The 23,124-nt window shown below is 47.8% G+C and overlaps 17 protein-coding genes across 17 annotated transcripts; 7 read left to right on the forward strand and 10 right to left on the reverse strand.

The window, feature by feature from the left end:
• Positions 1-81: 81 nt before the first annotated feature.
• On the reverse strand, positions 82-552 carry NEDG_01004 (uncharacterized protein; the record flags this gene model as incomplete). Its single annotated transcript, XM_067688422.1, has 1 exon — positions 82-552. The coding sequence occupies one exon, from the start codon at positions 550-552 to the stop codon at positions 82-84; it is 471 nt and encodes a 156-aa protein (XP_067543610.1).
• Positions 553-582: 30 nt separating this feature from the next.
• Positions 583-2,289, forward strand: NEDG_01005 (phospholipase A-2-activating protein; the record flags this gene model as incomplete). Its single annotated transcript, XM_067688423.1, has 1 exon — positions 583-2,289. One exon carries the CDS (start codon positions 583-585, stop codon positions 2,287-2,289), a length of 1,707 nt encoding a protein of 568 aa, XP_067543611.1.
• A 140-nt stretch (positions 2,290-2,429) lies between these two features.
• Positions 2,430-4,151, forward strand: NEDG_01006 (uncharacterized protein; the record flags this gene model as incomplete). The annotated part of the gene is made up of 1 exon (XM_067688424.1): positions 2,430-4,151. The coding sequence occupies one exon, from the start codon at positions 2,430-2,432 to the stop codon at positions 4,149-4,151; it is 1,722 nt and encodes a 573-aa protein (XP_067543612.1).
• On the reverse strand, positions 4,116-5,165 carry NEDG_01007 (ERO1-like protein alpha; the record flags this gene model as incomplete). Its single annotated transcript, XM_067688425.1, has 1 exon — positions 4,116-5,165. The coding sequence occupies one exon, from the start codon at positions 5,163-5,165 to the stop codon at positions 4,116-4,118; it is 1,050 nt and encodes a 349-aa protein (XP_067543613.1).
• Positions 5,166-5,415: 250 nt separating this feature from the next.
• NEDG_01008 (uncharacterized protein) lies at positions 5,416-6,087 on the reverse strand (the record flags this gene model as incomplete). Its single annotated transcript, XM_067688426.1, has 1 exon — positions 5,416-6,087. One exon carries the CDS (start codon positions 6,085-6,087, stop codon positions 5,416-5,418), a length of 672 nt encoding a protein of 223 aa, XP_067543614.1.
• Positions 6,088-6,096: 9 nt separating this feature from the next.
• NEDG_01009 (uncharacterized protein) lies at positions 6,097-6,393 on the reverse strand (the record flags this gene model as incomplete). The annotated part of the gene is made up of 1 exon (XM_067688427.1): positions 6,097-6,393. The coding sequence occupies one exon, from the start codon at positions 6,391-6,393 to the stop codon at positions 6,097-6,099; it is 297 nt and encodes a 98-aa protein (XP_067543615.1).
• A 405-nt stretch (positions 6,394-6,798) lies between these two features.
• Positions 6,799-8,313, forward strand: NEDG_01010 (uncharacterized protein; the record flags this gene model as incomplete). The annotated part of the gene is made up of 1 exon (XM_067688428.1): positions 6,799-8,313. The coding sequence occupies one exon, from the start codon at positions 6,799-6,801 to the stop codon at positions 8,311-8,313; it is 1,515 nt and encodes a 504-aa protein (XP_067543616.1).
• Positions 8,314-8,352: 39 nt separating this feature from the next.
• On the reverse strand, positions 8,353-9,519 carry NEDG_01011 (26S proteasome regulatory subunit N6; the record flags this gene model as incomplete). Its single annotated transcript, XM_067688429.1, has 1 exon — positions 8,353-9,519. The coding sequence occupies one exon, from the start codon at positions 9,517-9,519 to the stop codon at positions 8,353-8,355; it is 1,167 nt and encodes a 388-aa protein (XP_067543617.1).
• A 205-nt stretch (positions 9,520-9,724) lies between these two features.
• NEDG_01012 (putative methyltransferase) lies at positions 9,725-10,876 on the reverse strand (the record flags this gene model as incomplete). Its single annotated transcript, XM_067688430.1, has 1 exon — positions 9,725-10,876. The coding sequence occupies one exon, from the start codon at positions 10,874-10,876 to the stop codon at positions 9,725-9,727; it is 1,152 nt and encodes a 383-aa protein (XP_067543618.1).
• Positions 10,877-10,992: 116 nt separating this feature from the next.
• On the reverse strand, positions 10,993-12,813 carry NEDG_01013 (uncharacterized protein; the record flags this gene model as incomplete). Its single annotated transcript, XM_067688431.1, has 1 exon — positions 10,993-12,813. The coding sequence occupies one exon, from the start codon at positions 12,811-12,813 to the stop codon at positions 10,993-10,995; it is 1,821 nt and encodes a 606-aa protein (XP_067543619.1).
• An 86-nt stretch (positions 12,814-12,899) lies between these two features.
• On the reverse strand, positions 12,900-13,175 carry NEDG_01014 (uncharacterized protein; the record flags this gene model as incomplete). The annotated part of the gene is made up of 1 exon (XM_067688432.1): positions 12,900-13,175. One exon carries the CDS (start codon positions 13,173-13,175, stop codon positions 12,900-12,902), a length of 276 nt encoding a protein of 91 aa, XP_067543620.1.
• Positions 13,176-13,183: 8 nt separating this feature from the next.
• On the reverse strand, positions 13,184-13,531 carry NEDG_01015 (uncharacterized protein; the record flags this gene model as incomplete). The annotated part of the gene is made up of 1 exon (XM_067688433.1): positions 13,184-13,531. One exon carries the CDS (start codon positions 13,529-13,531, stop codon positions 13,184-13,186), a length of 348 nt encoding a protein of 115 aa, XP_067543621.1.
• Positions 13,532-13,552: 21 nt separating this feature from the next.
• Positions 13,553-14,554, reverse strand: NEDG_01016 (uncharacterized protein; the record flags this gene model as incomplete). Its single annotated transcript, XM_067688434.1, has 1 exon — positions 13,553-14,554. The coding sequence occupies one exon, from the start codon at positions 14,552-14,554 to the stop codon at positions 13,553-13,555; it is 1,002 nt and encodes a 333-aa protein (XP_067543622.1).
• A 46-nt stretch (positions 14,555-14,600) lies between these two features.
• On the forward strand, positions 14,601-14,999 carry NEDG_01017 (uncharacterized protein; the record flags this gene model as incomplete). The annotated part of the gene is made up of 1 exon (XM_067688435.1): positions 14,601-14,999. The coding sequence occupies one exon, from the start codon at positions 14,601-14,603 to the stop codon at positions 14,997-14,999; it is 399 nt and encodes a 132-aa protein (XP_067543623.1).
• Positions 15,000-15,047: 48 nt separating this feature from the next.
• On the forward strand, positions 15,048-15,857 carry NEDG_01018 (uncharacterized protein; the record flags this gene model as incomplete). The annotated part of the gene is made up of 1 exon (XM_067688436.1): positions 15,048-15,857. One exon carries the CDS (start codon positions 15,048-15,050, stop codon positions 15,855-15,857), a length of 810 nt encoding a protein of 269 aa, XP_067543624.1.
• Positions 15,858-15,931: 74 nt separating this feature from the next.
• On the forward strand, positions 15,932-20,971 carry NEDG_01019 (acetyl-CoA carboxylase / biotin carboxylase 1; the record flags this gene model as incomplete). The annotated part of the gene is made up of 1 exon (XM_067688437.1): positions 15,932-20,971. One exon carries the CDS (start codon positions 15,932-15,934, stop codon positions 20,969-20,971), a length of 5,040 nt encoding a protein of 1,679 aa, XP_067543625.1.
• Positions 20,972-21,238: 267 nt separating this feature from the next.
• Positions 21,239-23,095, forward strand: NEDG_01020 (uncharacterized protein; the record flags this gene model as incomplete). Its single annotated transcript, XM_067688438.1, has 1 exon — positions 21,239-23,095. One exon carries the CDS (start codon positions 21,239-21,241, stop codon positions 23,093-23,095), a length of 1,857 nt encoding a protein of 618 aa, XP_067543626.1.
• Between the last annotated feature and the right edge of the window lie 29 nt (positions 23,096-23,124).

Raw genomic sequence — 23,124 nt, forward strand, 5'->3', positions numbered from 1 at the left:
TGTGTACGGGTGTATGTTTTAATACCCTACCTGACCTGACCTGACCCGACCCGACCCGAACACACATAAACCCCCGTACACCTACTTCTTTGACTTTGTTTTTACTTTTAAAGCTTTCTTCTCTTGATTAATTACCGTTAAAAGTTTCTGTGATCTTTTGAGTAGGCCTAACTGGTCAAACAAAATAAACGACATTTCAATTGCAGATTGGCTGTCATAAAACCAAAAACCCAAAATCTCTATCTCCTTTGAGGATACAGCCCGCTTGATGACAATAAAGCGGTCGTGACTCTCTATGTCAACAACAGCCCCATCCAAAAACATCTGAAAGTCACAGGGACTCTTGCGGTTAAGGATGGTAATTGCGGTGGTTGGAATGTCTGTTCTTTTATACACGTAGACAGACCCTTCAATTGGGTTTTTTACCCAGTGGTCTTCAAATTTCATCAAAACAACATGTAATGACGTCATTAGAAGGTGGCTAAATGCACTATCTCGCACCGTTAGCAGTCTTTGGATGATGACATTACTGCTCTCCTTTGTGTCTGCCATTAATTTAAAGTGCTAGAATTTTTTATTTGGATGGTTGAAATAGAGTTTATTAAAAAACTACAGGAGGCAGATGTTAAAGACTGCGCAGTGTACGGGGAGTGTTTGGTGAGTGTTGGAAGGGACAAGAAACTACGCATTCACCAACTTTCAGATCTTACAGAGATATACGTTTCAGAGGACCTTGGGTGTTTTGTAAATAGTGTGCTCTGCCTGGGAGAGTGCATCTACACCGGCCTCCAGGACGGCCGCGTGGTGGTATGGAGTGTTGGGATGGAGAAGACAGAGGAGGGCGTTAAAGCCCATGTTATGCAGGTAAAGACCTTAAACCACCACAAAAGCAACGTTTGTTCGCTCAGGGCCTTTGAAAACACGGTGGTCAGTGCGTCGTGGGACGGTGTGATCTGTATCATCACAGAGAAGAGCGTGGAGGTGGTTACCATTGACAAAGGTCTCTGGGTTGCTGAAATACTTCCAAATGGAAGAGAAACCCTGGTTGCTGGGTGTACGGACGGGCGACTGGTCTACTTTGAGCGGGAGGGGAAGAGGTACGAGGTGTCTAAGGGCCTGGCCATTCACAAAATGTGTATCAGGGACATGCTTGTGGAAAAAGACCGAATCATCACTCTTTCAAATACAGGGTGTGTTATTATCTGCGACTTTTCAGGTCGGGTGATTAAAACCGTTGATCTTGACAGCATTAGCTTCAGGATCCGGGCCTGGGAGAAGTATGCGCAGTATGTTGTGTCTTCGGACGAGGGGAGCGTTCGGGTTTTGAGCCAGGCACTGGAGATTGACTGCACGCTTGGCGTACCTGTCCTCTCGTGCTGGAACAGCCTACCGCACGAAGAAAGGGTCTATGTATGCGGCTCCGACGGCCGAGTCTTTGTGTTCGGGGGGTCTCCACGTGCTGAGGCGCGCGAAGAGCTCCAGGGTCTCCAGGAGGCGTACCTGACCGAGCTAGCCCGGAAAAAAGCAGAGTCGGAAACTCCAGCCACCGCCAGCCCCGGCTCTCCCAACTACAAGGTGGTCAAAGGCATTGTTTACGAGAAGAAAGGCGACACTTGGGAGATTTTCGGGGATGTAATAAAGGAGGAGAAGAAGGACCACACCATCGACATCACCCTTGCAGAAAAAACGTTCACTCTTTCTTTTAACAAGACAGATGCCTACGAAGAGGTCGCTAAAGACTTTGTGGAAAAGCACTCGATTAGTACGGAGTACATTTCAGAAATAGTGGAGTTTCTTGATAAAAACTTTAAGCAACAGAAAAAAAAGGATGTGTCACAATTTACCGTATATGGCAATATTTCAGTTGAGGGTGTAAAAAAGAAAATTGAAGGTTTGGGCGAGAGTGCAACAGTCATCAAGGCAATTGAGGATCTTGAGAAACAGGTGCTTACTCTTTCCTCCCCGTGCTTCAAAGAAACCTCATCCAACCTGGAGGCTATCCTGAGCGAGTGGGTGGCCGAGAGCAAGGAAAAGTTTCCCATTCTGGACTGTTACAAGTATTTTATTGCGAAAGGGATGGAGTTTGATTTTATGTTCCTCAAAGGTCTCCAAGTACTAGGCAACAGCAAAGACGCCTTCATGTATGTAAAGCTAGCAACCAACCTTCTGGCATACGCCCCTGACAACAGAAAATACTTTGCGACAACGGTTAGCAAGATTCTGGACAAAAACCTGGTCAACGAAGAAACGATTCGCAACTACAAGAAAAACCTCCACTTGCTTGAGTAGGGAATGTCTGGTTGTGTTCAGCCGGTTTATCTGCCTCTGCGCTAGCGTTGTCTATAATAAAGAGAAATCTTTTACTATCCAACATTACCTAAAAAGGAAACCGCCTTATAAATTTCTCTTTTTTTTTCTATAAACCATATATGAAGGTCATCACATTTGCAACGATTGGAGGAGTACTATGCCTCTTGGCCGGCAACGTTCTTTCTTCCCGCCGGAATAGTAGCGTTATAACACAGCAGGATTATATTGTGGGAGTGTTTCAAGATTTAGAGATTATCGATAATCTGCACCCCCCAAGCACCGGTATATTACAGGCACTGGCCAGGCTTAAGCCCACAATTAAAAACAAAGCATCCACCAGCATTGAAAACCTCCGGGATAGTCTGGCCGCATACATTGAAGAGGTAAATAGGTGGATTTTAAAGTGTGCTGGTGGCTCTAACGCGTGTAAATCCAACATCCATGTTGACGTGTATCAAACAAAGGCTAATTGCCACATAGCGCTGGAGCTCATCGAGGCAGTTCTCTCTGAAACGAGTCCAAAGAGCCACCAACCCATCACCCTCGACGACGATCCTCTCTACACCAAACTGTTTAGCCTCCACAATCGCATTGTTAACGAGGCGCTTACGACCAATAGAAGGGAAAACACACCCCCACTAACACAAGAAACAGCCCAGGTCATTAAGAAACTAGAAAATGATTTAAGCGCTAGCACCAGAGAGCTTGTGCTCAATAAAAGAGACAAAGAAATCGGGTGGCTCTTTAACAGGCTAGACCCCGAAAAGATGTACCCGAACTACAAAAGGGAGTGGGAGGCTCGCATGCTGAACGCAACCCACCCAGGCACTTCCAATCTGCCTACAGAGATGATAATTTTGTTAAACAAAATCAATCAATTGGAAAAGATTTTACATGAAATTGATATCATCCTGATACAAATACACAAGAAAAAAAAACCAAGCATCAAAAAAGTTTTCGGTGAGGTTTGCATGATCTTAAACCTAACACCACAGCTATTTACTCAGCATAGCATGGAACAGCACCTGAAACCAGTCTGCAACCTTCTTTTGTTGAGCCATGGCAAGTACTTAAACCCAGAAAAAAAAAACCTAATAACGCACTATGACGGTGACTGTCTGCACCCATGGGCCTTTCAGGGCCTTCCAAAAACCCTAGCAAAGATTGTAATTATTTCCAAACTAAGATACTTTGTTGCTACCTTAGTTACCAAACTGCTTGAACTAATCACCCAGGACCAGCTGCAGCCCTCCATTGCCCATATCAACAAGCTAAGAGCGCTCAATGACGCGGTGGTAGCCTTTGGGTATGCAGAGTTTGCACTGAGCACCTTGATTCACAAACAAAGCCAAGTAAAAAAAAGGGCAACTATGTTCAAAACGAATAGCAGGTACAAAGGGGTTCTGTTATACATCGCCAGACACTGCCTGTCTGCCATAGACATTAGCCTACCCGCTTCCGATGTGATAGAACAGGCTTTTTCGTGTTATACGGTCACAAACAACCCCAAAGCCTACCAGACCGCCCTTATAACATTCATATGCACCTTCCAGATCTTTCCAAAAGCCTACCCATCACAGTCGCTATCAAAAGTCAAACAAAACCAAGCCAATTACCAGGACTACGCCGTTTTGTGGCTTCTTTATGAACCGTGCCAGAACCTGCTGAGAACAGCCACTGGTGCTGTATCCTGCTTTGACACCTTTATTTACGCTAGCATGGCCAGCCTAAGAAACCACCACGCCACCAAAAATGAGCTTAGAGGGTTTATTAACAACCAAAGTAATCAGAATCCTTCTTCGCGGTCACCAAGTAGATTGGCAACTCCCAGGGATGGGTAGTTGCTTGCAAGAACTACCTGAGACTTCCCCGCACGTGGATGGATTGGCCTGTGTCTGGAACTCTGATTCGACCAGGAACTGTCGGTAAAGAGACACCCCCGTAGAGAGGCGGTTGATAAGGTTAACGTAGCAAACAAGGTCCTGATGCCCAATCACCACTTTCTCCCCCAGCGCGTGCTTTACAAGCAGTATCGCACACCGCATGCCTTCAAACTGGACCTTGCCCCAGACCTTGCATCTCAAGCACTCAACACACGACATAACTTCTATCCAGAGGTCACAGATGGTTACAAGGCTCTTGGTGCTCCCGTAGATCTGGTAGTCGTATGCAATTGGTGGAATGGTGCCTTTTACCTCTTTAAGCATCTTGTTGCAATCGTCACCATACCCCTCTGATTTAGCTAGGTTGGTGGCTATAGGAAGCAGGGAAAGAAGGAAGTCGAGGGTGAATAAAAGATTCTTTACATGGCTTGGTGTCACCCTTTCTCTCATCAGCTCATGGTTCATGTACAGAGGGCGTCCGGCCGGGTTTTCGTTGTAGAAAGCGCAAAGGTGGATGCTAATTGAGCAATGCACACCACTAAGCAGCTGGGTCATGAGAGACTCTTTTTGGGATATTCTGTACATGCTTTCCCAGATGATTCTGCCGTCGTATCCCGTGTATCTTTCGATGATTTGTCTCAGGTCTATTTCAATGTATCTTTCTTTGGTGATGCTGTCTTTGAAGATTCTTACATTCTCACCTGCCTCTTTCTGGAACTTAGCAAGAGAGTTATCTGTGCCAACTTCCAGCCTGTTCAGGTTGCAGGACACGCCGTTTTTTTGGAGCGTTTTGTTGACCCCGAGTGGACACTTTTCGTCAAGTTTTAGAACTATGTTGGAAAACTCCTCGGTCTTGCACAGTTTGGCGATGGCAGCCCTCTGCGCCATGTTCGAGTATGTAAACAGCTTTGAGCTAACCACGCCGCTCAGTGCAACCATTAGTCCTCCTCTCATCAAACGAGCCAGCAACATTAATTAATAGAAAACAAACACATTTATCAGGTTGGGTCGGCAATGCTTCTAGAAGTGGCTAAATCAACGAATTGGTTTCTTCGGGGTTAGTGGGGCATGCGGGGTTGGTGTTCGGCGTGTTCGGGTTCGGTGTTGGCGGTGTGCTCGGTGTTGGCGGTTGGGTTATGGCCCAAGCCAATCAATTAAGATTCAGGTAAGCATCGTGATTTCTGCTTTTTCTGCGCCCAAACACCTACCCATGCCTGCTCATTTATTTCAATCCAATAAACACCAGCCCCTCTATAATTACAACTAAGAACAAAAAGTACATTCTCTTCTTTTTTACGCTCATCACTGAGTCTCCGGAAATCAAGAAGCCTTTGAGACACTTCCCAAGGAAAACAACAAAGGAAAAGAAGAGACAGATCGAAATAATCTTCTTAAGCACCACCCCGACCAGTGCACCTGCCACCTTCATGACCAGAATGGGCACGTACTTGTACCCAATAAACCCAAGAATTTCTAAAATCTCTACATCCTGCGACTCAAAAAAGAAGCTAGCCCCCTTTATAACAAACATCTCAAGGATGTCCACCATAAAAATACGTGTTGCCATCTTTCCCAGCTTTTCAGGCTCAAACTTATTCTTTATCTCCATTTCACCGGCCAGGAATAAAATATAGGTAATCACAGACATGAGCGGAATGTACAGATCCGGATGCCCTACAGGAACTGAAGGAACGTCTCTGTTGGTGCTCTGCACCCAAAGACCGCTGCTGAATGGGAAAAGTATCAGGAAGATTTTCAGCAGAAGATAAAAATTGTCGATTTGGAAGTATCTTCTTATTTTATCCAACTTCCTTCCAGAAATAGCTTTGTTGACGTAGCTGCTGCCTAAATTAAACGCCTCCTTCTGCAGGCCCATCCCTAAAGAGTAGTTCATGTAAATTTTTTATTTGTTTAGAAATAATTCATGCACCACAAATGCGCTAATTTCCCGTTTGAAGGCGTCAATAAAAACAAGATCACCCGATGCTAGGGCAACGTATGCGTCCATAAAAAACGTGTCTTTTTTTAGCACCCCAAACGCTCTAATGGTCTCTCCTTTAGAGAATGCACTGGGGAAAGTGGCTCTGATGCTGACCTCCCGTGATTTGTACTGAAGAGTGACGTTTGGGTGTGTTTGGACAATTTTTCCTATTATGGTACATCTTTTATTGTACTTAGACAGGCAGCGAGAAGAAAACATGCCCAGGAACCAACTAAAAGAGAATGCAAAAAAAATGGCAAGAAAAGAGCTGCTCACCAAAGAGGAGCTGGCGTCTATGCTCCAAAATCCTTCGCTATGGCCGCTGGCCAGACAGTACTTGAAAGCCTGCAGTGGACACTTTGACTCAGCCTTCATACTGAGTGTGCTTTTGGAATAAAAATGCAGCACCTTGTGTTCCCACGCGGTCTCCCTTCGCAGTACTATCAAGGCTGTCACGGGCTTAACTTCGGAGATCGAAACGGGATCCGGTGCTTACCCGAGCATATGGCCGCACATCTGGTTTGGGGGCTGGTGGTGGTGTGGTTTCCGGGGTTCGGGGTGAGGTGGAGCGGTAGCTGAGCGCTACCTAGTCCGATTTTCTTGGTCTTAAAACTTTTCAAGAAAATGATCAAACTAGTGACGGTCTTTAGTGCGATCCTGTTTCTGGCCCTAGCAGGCCTTGGAGGATCCTCTAGCGAGGAGGACGGTGACGAGCCAATGGACGCGCCCACAAACAAGATTTGGGTGGCTCAAAATACCCTGCTTAGCAACTTTCCAGATGATACTCTAGCCACATTTATGGCGAAACACGTTGTGGACATAGTCAGTGTAAACTATTCATCCAAGTGTCTGACCAGCAAATGTCTTGGGGCGTATGCTTTGAGAATAAACCTTCAAAACCTCACCCCAAGAGCAATACCACAGAATCTTTTCCAGCTGCCATACCTTACCAAAGTAACTATCTGTGGGAACCCTTCCGGGAACGAGGCTTTGGTTGGGAAAGTGTTTGCCAGCCTTATTCAGGAGCTTAGCATGAACCAGAACATCAGAGAGCTTGGGCTGGAAGACCTGAACCTTACTGGTCTGCCTGGGACGTTGGAAGATTTTGTGAACTTAGAGACGATTACAGTCACCAGAGTCAGCTACAGAGTGTGTAGAAGCTTTGTCAAGCAGCAGAACAAAAACCAGCCAACAAACAAGCTGGTAAACTTTATCTTCTGGCTCAAAACAGTTCCAAAACTAACCACAGTTGTCTTTAAAGATTGCAACATTAAGATGTACAATCTAAACAACAATGAAACCTACGTCTCCATTGGGTTCCGGTCGAAACCTTCGCGCTATTGCCCGGCCACTATTGGCACAGTGGTCTTTGACAACCAGAACCTCACTTTCATTACAACAACACTTGGCTACTTTGACTCCCCCAAGCTAAACCTAACGATTTTAAACTATGCTGATAAAAGGCCTCTGGACGTTAGCCTGTTTGCTGACAAGGTTGAAGAGCTAACTGTGGACTTTAAAAACGAGGCCCTGTGGCTTAGTTCGACTGACATTGCCTCTCTTGTCCAGTTGAAAAGCTTTGCAGCGTTTAACCTGCCGAAAACCATGCTACCTGAATTTGATCTTTTCTCACCCAACCATAACAGGGCAGAGAACATATCCATTCTCGCCAAAGACATTAATTGGCTAAAAATGGCTACAAGAGCCCATCTGCCCGAACAGATCAACATCCACACGCCCAATGGAATTGCTGCGCTTACATCCAACAATGACAGCTTACTCATTGATCTGGCCCCTTTTACCAATCTTGCGCATATTTCTGACTATCTCAACAATCCCGGCATAAAGAAGATTGTACACGCGGAAGTGCAGATTGACATCCCGGCTGCTACTGTGTCGACGATGATAACTGTGCTCCAGGCCCACTGCCCAGTCTTAACAAGCCTCCGATTCATCTTTGCACATTCACAACCGATATACCTGGATAAAAACCCTTTTTCTAAAAACCACAAACTTAGAAGCATTTCCTTTTCTGGAATTGATCCTGTTTTTTTGTCCCAGCAATTTGTTATCATCAACGAGATTGAACTAACAACACACATTGTCACCATTCGCCACCCAGAACCCCGAAAGCCATAGCTAGTCCCAATATCCCCGATACAATAAAAACGGTTACATTTATTTTTGAGAAATAGCTACAGTTGCCTCTGACAGCACCGAAAGTATTTCTCCCATCTCTCTCTGGCCGCACTTTCCATGGCTGGATGTTTGGGTGATGTTGATGCACATACTTTCCTGGTCAATGGTTCCTTTGATTCTTTCATCTAAAATCATCCGGCGCAGCCTGTTCTCTATGGTTGGCACGTCAAAGTCTAGGGTTTTCCCAATGTACTCAATGCTTATGTTTGAGTACGGCTCTATGATCTTCAGAATGTTGGAATCAATGAGCGTGTCACAGAGATAAACCAGGTGGTTCATCAGGAACTGGTCGTTGGAGATAAAGTGGAGGTTTTTTTGGATTATGTCGTTACACTCTCGAAGATTGCGGTCGGAAACACACTCGTTAACACTTCCCAGAATCTGCAGACACTTGTCTTTTTTGTGTGGACTGATAAGCTTGTGTGTGAGAAGAGTCCGCGCCTCCCCCGACTTGTTTTCCATGATTCTCATTAGCAAAAGGTACCTTGCGCACTGAACAACCATTTCCTGGTTCTGGCTCAAAGAAAACCCTTCCAATGCCTCAAGAAGATACGCTGTCGAGGTTTTGTAGTCTTTTTCATCTGCAAGGTAGATTCCGTTGAGAAGATCCATCTTGGCCTGAAGAAACGGCGGGCAGTAGACAAGCGTGGATGTAGACCGCGAGAGTGTGAGCGCTGACTTGGCTCGGGGCAGGTTTTTTAGCTCGTAATAAACCTTGCTTTCTAGGTAGTACAGTTTAACCAGACCAATTTTGTCGTCGGCCTGTTTTAAGACTTTGGCCGTCTCTGCAATCAGCGAAAGACACTGCTTGTACTCCTGCAGTGCCAGGAGCGTGTCTGCCTTTCTCATTTTAAAGTCGAGCTTAAGAAGATTTCTTTTGTTCTTTTCGCTCCACCCAATCATTCGGTCAAGAACGCTAATGGTCTGGTGCTTGTCTATCCCCTCCCTCTCAAGGATGTCTAGCACTTCTTTTAGGAGGATGGCTGATGTTGCTTTAGCTATTTTTTTCGTATTTGCTATCATGTCTAAAATAGCATGGACGCTTTCAATGTTAGACTCGCGCAAGGCACTGGAAACGGCCTCCTTGATCATTGTCCGGGACTCAATGGAGGTAAGCTTCTCTTCAAGCGTTTCTATTATGTCCATAAAAATAAAAACAATTCGGCAATTATTTAGCCTATGGCTTGCTTTTTTTACCCAATAAACATCGTACCTGAACCTTATTTGATTGGTGCTGCGGTTTTTTTCGGGTTAGTTCGGTGTGTTGTGTTGTGCTGCCGTGCTGTGCTGTGCTGCGGCGTTTGCAGCGCTGCTCCCTCTAGATACTTACCTCTCATAAAGTTTATTTTGTCTATTTGGAAGCTGAAGTGCTTCTGTCGCTGTGTTTGGACTTGCGCACGAGACAGGCTAGGAAGAAGCCTTGGGTGTCAGTGTCGCTATCACACCGAACTACCTGGTCGGCAAAGTCGTACCCTGCCACCCCGCGCTTGGGCCAGTCTGGGAGGATGTGCTCCACCTCAAACTCTGGGCTGGCCTTGAGGGCGTGGAAGACTACCGACTCGTTCTCTTCCTCGTAGAGGGAGCAGGTGGAGTAAACGACCCTCTGCACCTTTGGGAACTTAAGCGCCTTAGTGAGCGCTTTGATTTGAAAAGCCGTTAAGTTGGTGAGCCGGGCATAGTCTTTTTCTTCGTCCGGGTGTATGCCTGAGCCGGTGCAGGAAGGATCTACAAGAATGTGGGTGGCTGAAAGAATGGACCGGTCATTGCTTCTGTCAATGGCTAAAAAGTCGTCATTAATCGTTACAATGTTGGTAGCACCTGATTTTTCAACCATTTCTCTGAGAATCTTAAATCGCTCCAAGCTCTTCTCAATCGCGTATATCTGCCCCTCCCCGCCCATTATCATGGCTAGGTGGGTGGTTTTGTTCCCGGGTGCAGCGCACGCATCAATGACCACGGCGTCTTTTGGGGGGTTGAGGACGTGTGCTGGCATACAGCTCGAAAGGTTCTGGATGAAGACGTGCCCGTTCTGGTAGCATTTAAGCTTGGACCAATTGACACGCTCCAGCACTTTGTAGACGTGTGGAATGATGGTTTTGTCCAACGAAAGGGATGAAATGCTTGTTTCGTCTGCTTTCAGCGTGTTTAGCCGGAGATATGTGGTTTCGTGGACAATTTCCTTCTCTGTTTCTTTGATGCCTAGGGACTGGTAGGCCTCTTTCACCTGTTTGACCATTTTTTTGTTGAATGAAACCGATTCTCGGTGGTTTCCGTAAAGGATTTCGTAGCACAGCACCATGCATGTCCATTTTGACTTTGGCTCTTTGTCCAGCAGATTGAGCACTCTGTCTAGCACCCCCATTTTTCTTAAAACGCTCGAAATAACTGCCATGTACTTTTTAGGCATTGCTGTCTTGTAGCAGGCTGTTTTAATGCCCACTCTTTTCTCCTGGATGTTTTTCAGTATTAGCCCACAGCGCTCATAGAACTTCTTTGACTCCATAAAAATTTGCCAGTGTTCGGGATGCCTTTAAATAGTGTCTTGGGGCGGGTTTAACTGGCAGCACCCCAGGCCGGGCAAATGGCTTGTTGGTGGCCTGGCTTGGTGGTGTTTTGGGACTAGTACTGGAAAAAACGGCCAAAATCAAACCAACTCTTGTTTTTTTGATAGATACCCACCAGCTCCTCGAAGTTGGTGCTGGGAAAGGACAGAACGGGTCTGGGGTCTGGGATTTCAGCCATTGTCAGCTCAAACCTGCCCTGGCTGTTCTTTTCGATCCTGTTTGTAAGAAATGGGTGCCTAATGCTACCTCTGCACACTGGGCAACTGACACTCCCGGTGCTTGATTCTGGAAGATGGCCCAAGCAATTACTACAAACCCAGTGCAGCGGATGGTCCAAAATGCATATGTCTGGGGCTGGGGTGGTTTCTTTAAGATCGGCAAGTGTGCTCTTGCATGTAGCGCAGGCAAACTCGCTTTCACTGGCAATCCACCTCTGAAGGGTGATCATTTCTTGCTCTTCAGATGACAGCTGATCGAGATTGGTTTGTGTTTGGGCTAGCTCTCGAGCTAGTTTGCCGGCTGTGCAGAGCTCCCAGGCCTCAAGAGAAAGAGACAGCATGGTCTTTTTCTGTTTTGCTATTGCTGGAAACCAGCGCACACCCTTACCAATTTGAATATATGTAAGGGTTGGGTTGGTGGTCATTTCAAGCTGGTGGTCGGCAATAAAGCTGATGAGGTCATTTGGTGTGGCTTTGGCGTCAATAGTAAGGTGTTCCAGGCCTCTAAAGCACCTACTTACCCACTCAAGCGTGTGGATTAGGAGCGGGGGCGTTGCCGGGCCTGTGTCGGCTTGGAGCTTAAGCACAAGTTCCCTGGTTGTAGTTTGGCTGTCCCCCAGTCGTGAAAATAGACTGGTGGAAGGTTCTCCATTGGCGCTGAAACGATCCATCCCAATCGTTAGGTTCTCCATACGGAGGCGTTTCGGGTCTTCGGCTGAGTTTACCACGCCTTCCCATATTTGCTGGTGGATGTGCAATCCCTTCCAGTGGTGCTGGGCTATGTTGTGTAGGATCTGGGGCGAAGCCCCTGGAGGGGCTGGAATGTGGGTGTCTATGACCAGGATGTCTGGAAACGGGCCTTCTCGCAGTAGCTTGCACTCTAAGCTGCCAAGTCTGCACAGTTTGTAAAGAGCCAGCCTTCCAATGCCTGCAGCGTTAAACCCGTCCAGAAGCTCTAGATTGTCTAGGCTCAGGGGCCCGCGTATGGCCAGGTTTGTCTGGCACTGTGACAGATCTATCCGCTCCTGAAGCCATTTAATGGTAGGGGGGTAGACATTAGAAAGCCTGATGTTGTGGGTTTTGAGGATGCACTTTGGCGCGTTTTCCGGCATCCCCAATCTGCCCAGAATTCCCGAAACGGCTCTTTGCCCTGCCGCGCCCAAGCTCTGGATGGCAGCTCTTCCAAAGCCTTCACTAACAAGATTTGGACCGTGCAGTTCTAGCGTTTCAGCTGAAATGGTGACAAATGCTGCCAATATTTTGTTCAAAACGGCCATATCTGAGGGTTGTGGGCCATCTGGAGGGGCGGGCCCTATTTTAAGATGGCTAAACTCAATGCCCTGGACAAATCTATCAGGAATCGAGTCAACAGTGTGTCTTTTGAGGGTAATCTCAATTAATTCGCTCTGTTTCTTTAGAATGTGGGTTTCTGTGCCTATCTGGACAGTTTTTAGCTTGCCGTGAAAACTAAAAATCGGCCGGGTTATGGAAAAGAACTGGATTGTTTCGTCCGTATACGGCGACAAACAATAGTCTAAGTCTTGATCGCCCCCCTCTACACACCAAGCAACCGCAAGCACCGCAAGCAACCCCCAAACTCGGAGATTGTGCAGCTTCTTGCACACTGCTCTGAAATAGTAAACTGGCGTTAATTCCATTCTAGGGGGTGTCCAAACTTTTTAGTTTAATTGGTTTGCGGTAAGGGGGCTCGGGTGAGGGGTTAGTCCGGGATAGACCAAAAACATTACCTGAACTTTATTTGATTAACTTGGTCAAGGGTTAGGCCTTTGATGAGAATAGATTTGTGCTTGGACTTGTGCCCGGTGATAATGGATACAGACGCTCTCTTTACACTAAACAGGGAGGCCATGGCCTCAACAACTTCTTTATTGGCCCGATTGTCAACGGGTACACTTTCAACTGCCACCACAAAAAAGCCCTCTTCCATGGTCATAGATGCACTTTTGACATTGGTTTTTATTATGCATTCAAGGATGACGCCTTCTTCGGTCTGGCGCATGCAAATTTTTAGCTGTTTTTGGACTCTGTTTTCATGTGGACGTTTTTGTGGATGGCAAGTCTCCTTCTATCCAGAAACACTCTTTGGCAAATGTTGCACGTTGTGCTTGCTTCTATGGGCTCACCTGTGGCCTTTTGGTTTTTTGGGGCATCGGGGCTACACCATGAATTAACCCAAAGCTTACTCCCTCCAACGGTTGCTATCGATGCTTTTGTGTGCTGGAAGGCCCTGGTAGAGATTGCTTTCAGCTTTTCAACGGCCTCTGTCTGCATCTGAAGAACGGCAGACCCCTCTGCCGGTTTGGATCGTTTTGTGTCCTCCGTTTCCGCAATGAACTCCTCCTCGATCCCGGACATGGTTTTTAAATATTTCAATTATTAATTGAACTCTCCTACCTGGAAGAGCCTTCTTCCGTGGGTGTTAATGTCAAATTCAAAAATCATCATTTCGGTTCCAACGTACAAAGACTCCCCGTCGGAAGAAAACGAGAGCCCGGAAATGTGTTTGTCGCTTTCAGGGGAGGAAACAGCTATGCTCTGCTTTTTTCCAAAGTCTCTGATATCCACAACCGTAAAGTGCGAGACATGCTCGGTAAATGCCAGGAGGTCTAGCGAGAGCTTGGGACAAAACTTAACGTTTCTGCACGCCCCCTTAACTAGTGGGGTCTGCATGGACGGAATGGTGGCGAGCTTTTGCGCAGTGTTCCGAATGTCATAAACACAGACGTACCCGTCCTGGGTGCTTGCAGCCAAGTACATCGAAGAAGGACTCCACGAAACCTTAAACGAGGCATCATTAACGGTTTTTAGCGTTTTTACAAGGCGGTACTTCTCCTTATCTATTGAAAAAAGGTTGATTTCGTTATTATCACCAACAGTGGCCAGCATTTTTCCATCCGCACTTACCGAACAATTGTTGACAGGCGCCTTGTGGATGAGTACCGACTGTCTTTTCATGTTTGACAGAGAGTACTCCTTAATTGTCTCGTCGTTGTTGCAGACAAGCACCCGAATGTCACCGGAGTTGCAAAATATTTCCACTCCATTATTAATTGAACCACCCGTACAGATTTTTTGTTCGGTACCGGATAAAACATTTTTTACCACTAGCTGGCTTCTTTGCCCACCTATGCCAATCATCCCGTACCCGTAGCAGATAGAGGTGGGGTTGAAGACCAGGTTCTTCACCAGGGTGTGCGTCTTCTGCGTTCGGGTGTTAAGAAGGTTCACCGTGTTTGAGTATGCGTAAATAACCTCGCCGGCCGTGGGAGAAGTGGTGACCATATCTCTGAGCTGCCAGTGGTGGATGCTTGTGCGCACCTGATACTTCTTATACTCCTCTTTGATGATGCCTTCTACCTCCCGTGGCATGATATTCATAACAAACACACAAACACGTATTTATTTGCGTAATTAAAACACGTAGATGAAGAAAGGAGGGCAGCTCAACCTAACTGCTGTGTTAAAGGAGGTGTTTCCAATGGGCGAAGGAGCTCTGGTCGTACAAGATATCAATGGGTCATTTAACCCGAGCACTGGAAATAATCTCGAACAAACCATTCTTAGCTGTAGACAGAGCAAGGAAAGCTTTGCTCAGTGGGTGTTTAGCTACATCGACCAGGGGAGAAAAGGCTTCATCACAGCAGAAGACATTGGCAGAGTCAGAAACAATTGCGGGGAGATGACAGGCATATTTTCAGAAGACAGCTACGTGCTTGATAAAGAGATGGGGGAGAAAGAGTTCATTCTTCTCTGCAAAGGCTCAGAAAGGTTTGCTAGATCATTCGCGGCACTACAAAAACACACGAGGGCAAGGGACCTGTAACACATCTAAAACACGGCCAAGTATTAATAGCTAGGTAAAACAGAGGGCATGTCAATAAGCGTGTCCCCATTCTACTTTCTGCTAAACATGGGTGTAGTCGTTGGTATGTGTGGGATGTTTTTGAAGTACTCGGCCCATGAAAGAATGTCGCAAAAGAAAAGAACCTTGGCATCGAATGTTGACATGTCAATTGTGGGGTGCAGCGTTGTTATTACGTCACTCTTTGTTGTTTGGAGCGGGGGAGGGCTACTTGCCTCATATTTCGGGAACTTCTCGCTTTTCCAGGAGGGGGGGCCGCAGGTTCTTGAGACTTTGCAGAAAACAGACATTCTCATTGAAATCGGGCAAAAGGTCATTTCGTTCCTCATCCTGAGCCTGGCAGCTCTGCAGTCGCGCAAAACCGGGGACGCCCTCGAGCTAAACGCGTGGGGGAAGTGCATGATTGGGGTGTGCGCTATCCTGGGGGCTTCATTCTTTGTGCTGCAAACGGTATTCAAGGGGTTTCTTGGGGTTGTGGTTCTCTATCTTATGAGCAGCATTTTTGACGTTTTCGTGGTGATATTTTCTCTTTTAACAATTATCCTTATAAGGAAAGATCTTCCATCGGGCAAAACAACGGCGTACCTCCCCCAGAAAATTGCAGACTGGAACACAGGGGTCTGTTTGGTGCTGGTGTGCTCTGTTATGCTTGATTTTGCGTCCAAAGTGTTTTTTATAGGGGTGGAGGTGACTGGGCGCCTGCACATACCCTTGCTTATAGACATGGCAAGTATGGTCAAGTGTGTGTCTACGCTTCTACTTGCTTATACGGGATATTCAGCCCGGATACCCCAATCCAAGGCGTACAGCACCGAGTGAATTGGGCTTCTAATTCAGACAGAATGGTAATAATTAAGCTTCAGGTCAAATAAACAAAATCTTTTAGCTTGGAGATGACACCCAATACCATTGAAGCTTTTTTGAACGCAGCAGGGGGTAGCTATCGGGGAAACAAGATCTTTGTGGCCAACAACTCACTTGCAGCCCTCAAGTTTATTCTGTCGATGAATGACTTCTCCTTTAGGCGCTTCGGGAGAGGTGTTTTTGAGTTTTACGGGCTCGCCAGAAAATCAGACAAGGTAGGTGAGAGCAAATATCTGGAGTATCTCACGGATTATCGGGACATCGACACTGAAGAAGCGAGTGGATGCTTCAGCAACGTCGAAGTAATCTGTGAAACCGCCGAACATTTCAAATGCAGCTACGTCTGGCCGGGGTGGGGACACGCATCAGAAAACCCGGAGCTTCCAAAGGCATGTGCCAGGCGGAACCTTCTCTTTCTCGGGCCGACAGAGGAGGCCATGACCCTTCTGGGCCAAAAGATTTCAGCAAACAAGCTGGCAGACCAGTGCGGAATTCCAACCATCCCGTGGATGGAGGTGGGCGCGATTGAAGAGACCAAAGAGTTCTGCAGAAAGGTAGAATACCCGATCATGATTAAAACCTCAGATGGTGGAGGGGGGAAAGGCATTCGGGAAATTGAGAAAGAGGAGAAGCTAGAAGAAAGCATTGAGATCGTAAAGGCAGAGGTGCGCACCGAGGAGGTTTTTGTGACCAAGCTGCTAAAAGACATAAAACACATTGAAGTGCAGGTTTTGGCAGATACCCACGGCGAAGCTGTGGTGCTGTCAACCCGAGACTGCACACTCCAAAGACGCAACCAAAAGCTGATTGAGGAAGGCCCAGCAACTCTCCCGGACGGAATGCTCCCGCCGCTAATGGAGCAGGCCCAGTCTCTGGTTAAAACGGCCAATTACTCAGGTGCATGCACCGTTGAGTTTATTTTTACGGTAGAGGATAGGAAGATCTACTTCCTGGAGGCTAACCCTCGCTTGCAGGTGGAGCACACAGTCAGCGAGCTTCTTACAGACAGCAACCTGTGTGCAGCCCAGTGGCTCATCAGCACCGGGGTGGCGATAGCCACGCTCAGGGAAATGGGCGTCATCAAACCCGAAGCAGAGAAAAGACACGTGGTGGCTGCAAGGATCATTGCTGAGTGCCCAAACAGCGCGTTTTCGCCCAGTACTGGAAAGGTGGCTGTTTCGGGGTTTTTTCCTTCGGGGACGGTCGGGTACTTTGGGGTGGACAGTGGAGTCATTGGGCAGTACAACGACTCCCAGTTTGGGCATGTGTTCGGGGTGGGGGGGTGTAGGAAAGAGGCGGTCGACTCGCTAAAGATGATTTTGTCTTCACTCAGGATTTCGGGGGAGGTAAAAACGCTGAACAAGTTTCTTCTTGACCTTATCTCCACAGATGCCTTCGAAACGGGCGCCCATACCACAGCCTTTACTGAGAGCTACCAAAGAAGGTGGGTGGAGCAAAGGGGTTTTGACGCTTTTTTTGTGCTTGCCTATGTAGCCCTCTTCTCAAGCGCCCAGAAGATTACCACGCGCACAGAAGTCATCTTTCGCATGGGGGGCATACTGTTTACAGCCCACGCGGCACCAATGGACGCTTTTGTCTACGGAGTTGAGATTTGTGGAGGTTTTTCCGTTATTGAGATATCAAAACTTGCCGATGCAAAATACCGCATCAAAAACCTCCAGGAAGAAAGCCAAACCATCTATTTCACCACCTGCAAGAGTATCTCTGAAATCGTTTGCTGCGGGCACACCTACCAGTTTGAAAACGGCACTGGCGGCAACGAGGTGCTTGCTGCCGGCTCGGGAAGAGTTGTGCGCTTCCTAAAAGACGACTACGTCACCAAAGGAGAGGAGTATCTTGAGATCGAGTGCATGAAAAACATTATGCGCCTATCTGCGCCCAAAGAGGGAAAACTTACCCAACTGGTAGCTTCGGGGGACACCATCACTGCAGGGGACGTCATTGCAACAATCGTGGGGGGTGTGGAGGAAGAGATTCTTGCCCACACCGAGCCCATCTCTCACAGAAACACAGCTGCCAACTATACCCTAAGCCTGTTCAGCCAATTTCCAGTGCCCGAACAAGAGTGGAGGTATGAGGAAGAGTTTGTCATCGCAGCCCTGCACAAGTACACGCTTCTGAGCAGCGCAGACCACACCCAGAGCCTTGATCTGTACATTTCGAAGGCTCTCACGGCGTTTCAAAACATGAACACGCCCTTAACTGAGCACATCCCCATGCTCACGGCTCTGAAGTACGCGATTAGCAGCAAGAAGGACAAAAACACCCTGTGCATGGTCCAGAGCCTGCTTGATCGCAGTGGCCTGGAAAAAGCAAAAAAAGAGATCGGCGATGTGCTGGCCCGGATACAGACCCAAGGGACCGAGTTTCTCAAAGAAAAAGCAGCCTTGGAGCTGTCCCCCGAGACCATGCTTTCACTCTGCCTTGTTCCACAAACCAGCCACCTTTCAGCCCTGCTCTGGGTAAAACGAACGTTTGCAAAGGAGGGCACATTCACCAAAAACGGGGTCCACTTTACCATCAGTGGGGCTCTCTGTACGCTGCTCTGGGAGGACGTGCCCAGAGAAGAAGCGGGGATGGTTTACCTGGTCCGAAAAAAAACCAGCCAGCCACCAAGCATAAAAGGGACAGTCACCACCATCGAGATCTCGGAAGAAGCCCCCGCCGCCTTTAGAACCTACCAGAACACCGTGGAAGACACCCGATATGCAGAAATAGACCCCCTTCTTTCCGAGCGCCTTGGGGTCGACAAATTACCAACCAACTCTGTGCTTGTGGGGGTGCACTGGAACAGGCGCATTTTTGTGTATAAGACCGAGGGAAGGGTGTCCATGCGCTGTGTTTTGTCCTCGCATGACCTGCTTGAAAAAGACGCAGTTGTAGACGCGCTTTTCCAGGAGGTTAAAGCTGCATACATCCTTGCAGATGTAGAGGCGTCTCTGTCGGTGGTTGTGTGCGTGTCTGCTGAGATGCATCTGGACCAGGAGGGCCTGGCCTCTCTCATGAAAAGGAAGATTCTTCCAAGAGTGCTCACCCTCACCGAATACGACCTGGAAGAAGTCATTGTTCGGGGAAGCATCCTCCCAGGAGGCATGTCTGGCCACCAAAACACTATGGAGGGGTGTGCTGTTTTGAGTCCGTGTGCAGGCGAGCTGCCGTTTATTCTCTATGCGATCACCCACCGCGGGTTTAACGAGAGCTCGCTCTTTATTAGCGGGCACCAGATCTTCTATGCCATCGACGAAATGGAGATAAAGCACACCCCAAGCACGCCATGCAAGTTTACAGAAGATTTATCGGCTAAAACCATAGATGCGGTTTATGGCCCGAAAAGGAAAAAAGCCCGATCTTTAGGGACAGCGTACATTTACGACATCTGCACTCTCCTGGAAGTGCTCACCAAAGAGATGCACAAAGGTCTGGCCGTCACCGAGCTGTTCCTTGGCGCCAAAGAGACCAACCTCCGGATGGAAACGACCGAGGTATACGAAACAGGCGTCCCAGCAGGCGTCTTTGAAGTTCCCGAGCACGCCATGAAAGGGTGGCGGTTTAAAAGCGGCAAGCTAGACTTTCTGCTGGTGGGGAGCGACATAACCGAAAACAGCGGGGCATTCTCTATCAGCGAAGACATTTTCTTCTCCAAGTGTGCAGCCCAGGCGCAGGCCCTCAAGATTCCGTTTGTGTACGTCTCAAGCAACTCAGGCGCCAAAATCCAGGTGTTTGAGAAGCTGAAAGAAAACATGCTCTACCTGGAAGACAAAAACACGATCTACCTCTCCGAAGAGGCCTACCGCGCATTTGAAAACAAAGACCAGATCCAAACCAAGAAAACCACCCACCAAGGAGCCACTATCTACGAAATAACCGCTATTCTCGGGGAGTTTGGAATGGGGGTGGAAAATCTGTCCTACTCCGCCGAGATAGCCAAGCAAATGGCGCGGGCGTATAACGCCATCCCCACCCTTACCTATGCCACAGGGCGCGCCGTGGGCATAGGCGCCTACCTAGCCAGCATTGGCGAAAGAGTCATTCAAAAGCAGGACTCTCCTATTATCCTCACCGGGTTTCAGGCCCTGAACAGACTTATTCAGCAAAGCCTCTACCAGAGTAACATTGAAATAGGCGGCCCAGGCATTCTGGCAAAGAACGGGGTGGTTCATCGGATTGTTACCACCGAAACCGAAGGGGTCCTGGAAATACTTAGATGGATTGATTTTGTGCACACGTCTTCAAGATACCTTCTCCCAAGCCCGCCTCAAAATTTCCCCCCGCCTTTGCAGATAGAGAATTTCAATCCTGAAGAAATTGTGGAAACTGTCTCAGATAAAAACAGCTTTGTGGAGTACCTCGCTGTCTGGGCGCCAAACGTCCGGGTGGGAAGAATGAAGCTCAATGGAGTGTCCTGCGGCGTTATCTACCCGAGGTGCGGCACCGTAACAACCAAGGTCCCCTGCCGCACATCTGGCGAGAGAGAAGTGCTCTGGATAGAAAACGTTCTGCTCCCAGAAACCTCCAAAAAGATAGCCCAGGCCGTTAAAGACTTCAGCAACGAAGGTCTTGACGTTCTAATTCTTCTCAACTGGAAAGGCTTCAGTGCTGGACATTTGGACATGTTTGATGGGATTCTTCAGGCAGGTTCAAAGATTATTCAAAACATCACCACCGCCAAAACCAAAATCTTTTCATACATCTGCCCAAACTCTGAGCTTAGAGGCGGCTCGTGGGTTGTTTTTGACAAGTTTATTGGGTCTTCTGTGCGCTTTGCAGCCCATCCCACCTCTAAAGGCGGGGTGATTCATCCCGACGGCCTAGCGTCGATAAAGTTCAAAGAACCCGAAGTTCAGAGCATTCTTACGCGCAGTGAGATTAAAAGCACCTCAAAAACCAATTTGGCGCTTGGGAGGCAGTTCTGCGACCTTCATGATACCTCCACAAGAATGCTTCACATGGAAGCTATCCACCAAATACTTAACGTATCTGAACTGAAGCACGAAGTTTGCCAATATTTTACCTCACCAAGCCCTCCATCTGCCCAGCCACAGCCCTAATACATCCATCTATCCACACAGGCGCTCCCTTCTAGGCTCTTTTCCGCCTCTTCTTCCCTGTCTAGCCCGAAGTCTACCCATCTGTTCTTTAACTGGATGGGAAACTCTGATTCCATCTGTGTCTCTGCCTTTTGCGAGATTATCATCTTCTGGAGCATGCCTAGTGTCTCTGGCTCTTTTTTAGGCTCAAAACATATCTTGTTTTCTCGGTCAATCGTCCGTAGGAACTCTGGGAGGTACATAAATAATTAAAGATTTTTTTATTTAATGGTCTTGGAGCACATTAAAAACATCTTCAACCGGCAACTACCCCCAGTTGGGAACCTCTACAGGAACAAACAGAGCATATTAGAGAGCGCATCAATCGACGTAAAAGACAGGAAAGTCGTTTGTTGCACAGAAACCGGCGAAAAAGAAGAATTCCCTATCAAAGATATCGAGTATTTGGACTTTGTCCAAACAGAAAGCCAAGAAGTAGGTGTCATGTTTGTGACAGGAAAGACCAAGTGGGTCTTTGTCTTCCGAAAGAACCTTCCTACCTCAGTTGTGCAGTTCTACGGAAAGATAGCCAGTCACATGCCAGAAATCAATGGGTGGAAGGTTATCTACACTGGAGACCATGCCAGCTATATGGTGTACAACCACGAGACCAGCGACTACCGCCTGGTGGACGACAATGCAACGATTAGCATCATTGAGATAGGGCAAGAAACCTTCCTGCGGGTGAACAACCAGTACAAGGTGTACAGAAAAAGAGACCACATTGGCCCAGAGTGCGAGTTTTACATCGACCAGGGCACCAAGAGCTTTTCCTGGGCTGCCTCAGAGAAACAGAAGGAAGAGTGCCGGGTGTTTAGGCTTGGGTTTATGATGACGCCCTCTCTGCTCTCGTTTATCTCTATCTATCTGTCCGTTGGAAAGGCCACAAGCGACGAAACGGAGTACTTTGAGAAGATGGAGATAGACAACTACGGGGCCGAAGCCGAAGAGAGCGACGAGTCCGAGGAAGAGGCCGAGGCAGAAAGCAGCGATTACACGGTGCACACAGTCAAAACAGCCCAAGCCAAGAACCCCACGCAGCCCAAAACAGCTTCAGGCAACATTTTTGGAGGCAAAACAAAAGAGGTAAACAAGGCACTTGCCGTTGGAAAGGAGAAAACGTTTGTGTCAAGGGGCTCAAACATTGGGGTGTTCCGAAATGATAGCGATGAACTTGAATTTGTTACTTCAGTCAGAGACCTTGCGATCAAGGGAAACCGAATTGACCCCAAGAAAATGCTTCTCACCCAGGCAGGCGAGTCCATTATTCTGTCAGACAGTTTCAACCCCACCCACCTCTACAAGCTTGACCTGAACGCTGGGAAGATCGCTGAAACCTGGAAAACCGAGGACGATCTAACCGACTTTTTCTCGTCAGCCAAAAACACAGAAGGGGAGCCGCTTAACAACGAGTTCCTGAGCATTTCCAAGAACTCCATCTATAAGATAGACCCCAGAGCAACGGGGGTCGTTGAGGGAAAGAAGTATGCCACCGCCACCAAGTTTTCAGCCGGAGATGCCAACGCATTCGGAGAGTTTGCCATTGGGTCGCAGACGGGAGACATTCGGATGTACGATAAGCTCGACAAACGGGCAAAAACCCTTCTCCCAGGACTCGGAGACGCCATCATTGGCATGTTTATCTCGCCAAGTGGCAGGTACATCATCTGCACCTGCAAAACCTACCTGATGCTAGTGACCACCGATGCCAACGGTGTTAGCGGGTTTAAGAAAAGCCTGGGCAAAGAGAAGCCCGTCCCGAAAAAGCTGCGCATCAGGCCAGAGCACCTGCACCACTTCAGCGGGGAGATAAACTTCACCAATGCCAGCATCAGCACCGACCCTGAAGAAAAGTGTGTGATTGTCAGCACTGGAACCTGGGTAATCATTTGGGACATTCAGAAAGTGCTCAAGGGAGAGGTCTTCAGCTACCAGATCAAGGAAAACGAGCATTTGGTTGTTTCAAACAGCTTTGTTCCCGGGGACAACGAGAAGATTGTTGTGGCCATGGACGACGACATCCAGCTCATAAAACGGTCCACAGTCAAAAGACCCAAAAAAGGAAATGTCTACCAAAAAGGGTAACAAAACCCGAACACCTGAACCTTATTTGA

This window comes from Nematocida displodere (assembly GCF_001642395.1).
Source record: "Nematocida displodere strain JUm2807 chromosome Unknown 3, whole genome shotgun sequence".
Taxonomy (NCBI): domain Eukaryota; kingdom Fungi; phylum Microsporidia; genus Nematocida; species Nematocida displodere.